The 5,405-nt window shown below is 43.3% G+C and overlaps 1 protein-coding gene across 1 annotated transcript in view; it reads left to right on the top strand.

Annotated features, from left to right (window-relative positions):
- The window catches only part of LOC126569246 (acetylcholine receptor subunit beta-like 2), a 22,196-nt gene extending 19,749 nt beyond the window's left edge, over positions 1-2,447 (top strand). The window contains exon 9 of the mRNA XM_050226215.1: positions 1,951-2,447. Within this exon, the coding sequence (XP_050082172.1) occupies positions 1,951-2,166 (216 nt within the window). The 3' untranslated portion in view covers positions 2,167-2,447. The remainder of the gene's footprint in view (positions 1-1,950) is intronic.
- The last annotated feature ends 2,958 nt before the right edge of the window (positions 2,448-5,405 follow it).

Raw genomic sequence — 5,405 nt, 5'->3', positions numbered from 1 at the left:
AATTGCTTTAAAAGAAAAGGAGTTTTTTCGACACGAAATCGAAAAATTACCTTATAAATGGAAAAAAGTAATGACCAGCTTGTTTTTTATTATATTGAAAGTAAAGTGTTTTTGTTGAGTTAAAAAACTGAAAAAGTTAATTCAATCAACTAATTTAAAATGTTATACAAAATTGTATCTCAACGTAAACATGTGTTTAGCTAAGCATTTGTTGGATATTCAATTACCTTTTATATCATCCCGAATAGTGAGAGAATCTTATACAATTGAGCAGCTGCTCCACGTTATCTTGATAACCAGCTGATCGACTGACAGCTCGATATGCTTGAATGGTTTATTGCCTACTCGGATTCGGTTCGCAGAGAGACCAAACGCGTATCATGCTACTTAAGATCAATACTATAGCAACAGTCCATCAGTACTGTGTCTACTTCTTATCCGTCCCTGGACCTTGTCCACAAATGTTTTTTCTTTCGGAACGCTCGGTAATCGTCCATCCTCCTGGAATGCTTTCCATGTTGCTTTCTTCATTTGACGGCCATTTTCCCACATTAAACACCACAACAATCCACCTTATGCCTGTTCTGGAGGTACGTAAAACAGAACAAGGCCCGGTATTAGGAAAAGGCGGTAACATAATCGGAATCACAGGTAGCAGTAGGTACCGTTCGGAACAGTGTTTGCTCCCACATTCCGCACATACACTGCGTCATTGTAAGTGTCGCTTTGATGGGCGGTATCTGCTGTATGCTCACTATTAACTGCGTTACACAGTGATTGCGTCCCGATGATTAGGATCATCAATCAAAGCAGAGCGAAGCAAATTAAATTTACCACCCGCTGTCCCATGGGAGTCTGTTTGTATCCAATGCGCTTGTGCCAGAGAGGAGAAGGAGACAAGAACCGTTGTCTCGAATATCAAGACTCAACACCAGTTGTTGTACCGGTTATGGTGGTATCATGATGTTTCTCTCTTGGAAAGGGCTCGTCTGCCATTGTTTGCCATTGCCGTGGACGTCGAGTTGACGTTGTTTGCAAAAGCATGAAACATGCGCCACAGTATCACTTTATATTTAGTTACATCGTCGATGCCGAAAAATCCTTGATTTATCCCCTTTACCAAAGGCAACAACTATGATCGATTCGGAATCGCGGCCGGGGATAATCCCCAATGGAAACAGTGCTATTGCTTCACGGCACGTGGTCCCACCAGTAGCTAATTAATCATCGATGATGGTTTTGCTCTCGCTGAATGGTATCGTATTTACTCCAGCAGAGCGTCCAGTTATTAGGTTACACTTTTGCTGTGTAAATTGCTGATAGCCCCACGAAAGTTAGTTCTTTCGGGAGTCGGAAACGACTCTAGAAACTGCGCTAATGGCTGCTGTCCGCTGGCGAGAGCGTAAATTAAAACAATATCAAGGCATTCATTCAATTTTCAGATGAGTTATATGCATATTAATCAATCATTCCCGTAATGTGACGGAGAAGCAGTAGCGGAATGGGGGGGATAGGGACGTTTCTTGTGCTAGCACACGATGCGATGCCTTGCCACCGTCTGGAGCTTCTAGCCTCTCAACGACTCAGTTTCGTGGCATCGTACCGTGACTAGCTGACGTTGTAATAAGACATCCCCGGGCGCGGCGGCACTTCCTGGAACGCGAAAGTGTGAATCGAGTGGCAAAAAAGTTGATTTATGATTGCTGCCATGTCGCGCCACTCGCACTCGTTTCCACAACCGGTTGATGATGGTTGATGGCGAACGAATGGTTCTGAAAGGTGAAATTGAATTTCGAAAAGTGCTCAAATTGGTTATTAGCTTTCGTTTTTTCTTGTTTCTCTCGTTGTCAGGGAATACATCGCCATCAAAATGTACTTCCAATTGGAATCAATAACAGCGTGTACAATCTCTCAACTCTCGTTTTTTTTTGTCGTTGCTCTTTGTTTCAGATTGTGGAGGACTGGAAGTTTGTGTCGATGGTTCTGGATCGGTTCTTCCTGTGGGTGTTTACGATTTCCTGCATCTTCGGCACGTTCGGCATCATCTTCCAGAGCCCGTCGCTGTACGACACTCGGGCACCGGTCGATCAGCAGCTCAGTGAGATTCCGCTACGCAAGAACAATTTCATGCTGCCGCCGGACATTGTGCGCATCACGCTGGATTAAGGTCCGAAGCATTGGATCGGCATCGGTAGTGTTTTCATCTTCCAATTTGTGGTGACAGTTTTTGTAAAACGTTAGCAAGTGAGCCGGAGATCCTGGAAGACGGAGAAAGAGAGATGGTTAGAAAAGAATATGAAGGTAACAACATTTTCACAGTAACTAACAGCATAACGAACCTGTAATACTCTACGAATACGAACAGCGAATTGATGGTGTTTCTTAAGCGAAAAAGCATTAACATTATGAAGAAAGTTAGCGAATAAAACGTAAACGCACATGTTTGTACCGGGTTTAACATATGCTTGGTTCATCTTGCTTTCGCTTATCCGAATATCGAATATCAGCTTTTGCTATCTCATAGGTGCACCACAGGCCTCAACAGGCCTCGGCAACTTGGAAGGTAACTTGAATTCCAAACAACACTCGACACAACCTGAATACCGGAGGGCCACTGTCTCTCTGTCTAGGGTTCTTGTGGTGGTGCACGTTCTATGGTAAGCATCCTTGAGTATCGTCTCTGTTGGTGAGTCTCAAACTGTGCAGCTTCTTCTCTCTATCTCTATGCAATTCTGGTCTACCATCGTACCACGTTCACTTCCGAAAAGCGACAAGCAAGTAGAAAATCGAAAAATCAAAGTTTTGCACCTTCTACTCGTGATGGCATGATAGCGTCTTAGCAACGTGCCAAGTGGCACTGTAAAATGGATGATTTGATCGTCCTTGGCTCCTTGGGACCGTGGCGAATGCAGATGCAGTTGCAAGCGGCTGCGAAAGTTTCTTGGTTGATCGCTTCGTCGTTATCAGTGCTTATCTGTAGAGCGTTGTTTGGAAGCATTGTTGTTCGATCTTTAAATGCAGTTTGGTGTTTTACGGTCCGACAGTTGGACACTTCACTTCGGAGTGTTTAGTTGGAGTGTCACTATGCAGAACTTCTTGCGCTATTGCAATGGGCCATCATGAGCCTGCTTCAAATTAGTTCAAGAACAGATGATGGTGGACTTCCATGCGGCACATTCGTAGGTTATTTTTTTTATTATGTGATTAAAAAGCTTAGTGATATTTTCTGATTTTGATAGTTTCTGATTTTATTTTCTGATTTAATATTCAATAATAATTTGCTAATAGTAGATCATGATAAGTGTCCAATAACTTAGATAAGAACTTACACAGCAATTTCAGTTTGTTTTGGGCAGTCACGTGATTATGGATAGGATTTTCACTTCTAGCAAACGTTTTCGTCACTAGTAATTTATTCATTCGACTAGACTCGATTTCTGCAAAGTCAACGTTTTAATCATCAAATTCAATTAGAGATAAGAAGAACTCAACTGTCCTATGATCTAGGCTAACAGAATTAAAATAGAAGCAGCATGATTAAATTGGAAAGGTATCCAAGATAAACGATCGAATTTCATTGCTTAAAATTAGATTTCAAGTGGGGTTCGAAAGCAGTGCAGTTCGAAGAGTTCATAAAATATCATTTCACATTTTTTGTACTCTTTCGGCTACCTATTTCGGATTTCGTTCTCATCTTCGTTTTGGTCCATTTCTCCATCTCAACATTATTGGCTTACGAAGAAGGCAATCTGAATACTTAAATGGTCCTGAAATCAAATTGGAATGAAATTAAATGCCCATCAAAAGAAAGCCACGCTGCTTAGAGGTATCTCAGTGAGCACTTTCTAGCCACGGTTCCTAGGGCTTCGTAGCGTTTCGATTCGTTTTTATTAAAGTCTGCATCAAACTAAAAAAAAGTGTTTTCTTTCGCTAAAGCTTTGCTTGATACACAATAGAAAGGTCAGCTGAATAGAAACGGCACCTTCTGCTGCCAGCACCAACCGTCCACAAGGTTTTTTTTCCCGTGAAAACGTAATGCTCCACATTCCTTGTGTCACCCCGGAGGCGTAGAATTTAGCAGGAAAATGAAGGAAAAAGAAAGAACTCGCCTTCCACTCCACTCTCGTCACGAGAACGAATCGAGACAAAATGGCCACCAGCGTGAAGAGTGGCAGAAACAAAAGGGACAGAAACTGAAATGAAATTATATGCTACTAATTAGGTGAGAGCACACGAGCTCTCGGGCTCATTCGCGCCAGTCCGTTTCGTTGATGAATGGCACACAGAGGATGGCAAATGGCACGCTCCATCCTCTGAGCTCAGCTATCGAAGCGGCTTGGAATAAAATTATCTCCACCATTGGATGCCAGGAGCAGCAGCACTGCCGTCGCCAGTGGCACTTTCCCTTTATGATGCCTGCTCCTAACCAACCGTTTCCGTACTTGATGTAGCTAAGCAACACCAGCAGCAGCAGCAGTAGCAGTCCCAGTAGTTGCAACAGCAGGCGGGTAATGCCAGCAGCTCAATCATGCAACGATGTACAGAGGCTGACAATGATGGTGGATATGGAGAGAGTGAGATAGTAAAAGTGGCATAGAGATAGCACCCCGTATTTCGTACCAGGATGTGATGATGACTGTGATGTTACTTGATGCTGCCCGTTGCCTGCGGGAGTATTCTTCATGGAGTGCCTGTACTTACTTGCTGCAACAGCTGCAAGCGATACGAACAACTAAAGCAAAGATGTCCTGTCAAAGCAGCCTCGAGGTGACTCGAGGTTTGGATAATTTGAAGTATAGCCGGGATTGCAGTTGACACATCCTCGTCAGCTGGAGGAGTGATTTGTCAGGACTTTCTGACGAGGATTACCGGTTCAACTTACCAACAATTAAGCCACGAAATACCTCTGTAACGAGTAAGGAAATCGGTGGACTAAATGAATAATGTTACAAAAAATTAATTGACCGCAAATTTTTGGGACTTTTGGGATTTTTTCTCAGTGAAGACAAATACTCTCTCTCTCTAGGTAGTCGGTTGGTCGAAAAAAAAAGAAAATGAAGAAAATCCCACCGAACAGCTCAATGCGCAGCCAGGAATGTGGTGATACTAATTGATATTAACGGTCAGTCGTTGGCCGCCCGCCCGTTCAGGCGGTAGTTAATTTGGCAAAATATTAAATTTTATCATCCCCAACGCCGGAAAGCTCAGCAAGGCTTACTTTGGAGGATCTTCATGCAGTTTTCTTTTTTTTTTGGACCGCAAGAAGAGAAAAGGTAGCTGGAATTAATGGTCCCTCAGAGGGTGGTTAGTCAGCGACCAGTAGGAGTGGCCATAATTCATGACTGGTGCTGCCGCTGCTGGTGCCGGTGCTTCTATAGTACCGGTTCTCTCGTTTTGGCTTGCAC

This window comes from Anopheles aquasalis, chromosome 2, assembly GCF_943734665.1.
Source record: "Anopheles aquasalis chromosome 2, idAnoAquaMG_Q_19, whole genome shotgun sequence".
In the NCBI taxonomy this organism is placed as follows: domain Eukaryota; kingdom Metazoa; phylum Arthropoda; class Insecta; order Diptera; family Culicidae; genus Anopheles; species Anopheles aquasalis.
This window is presented reverse-complemented; position numbering and strand designations above follow the sequence as displayed.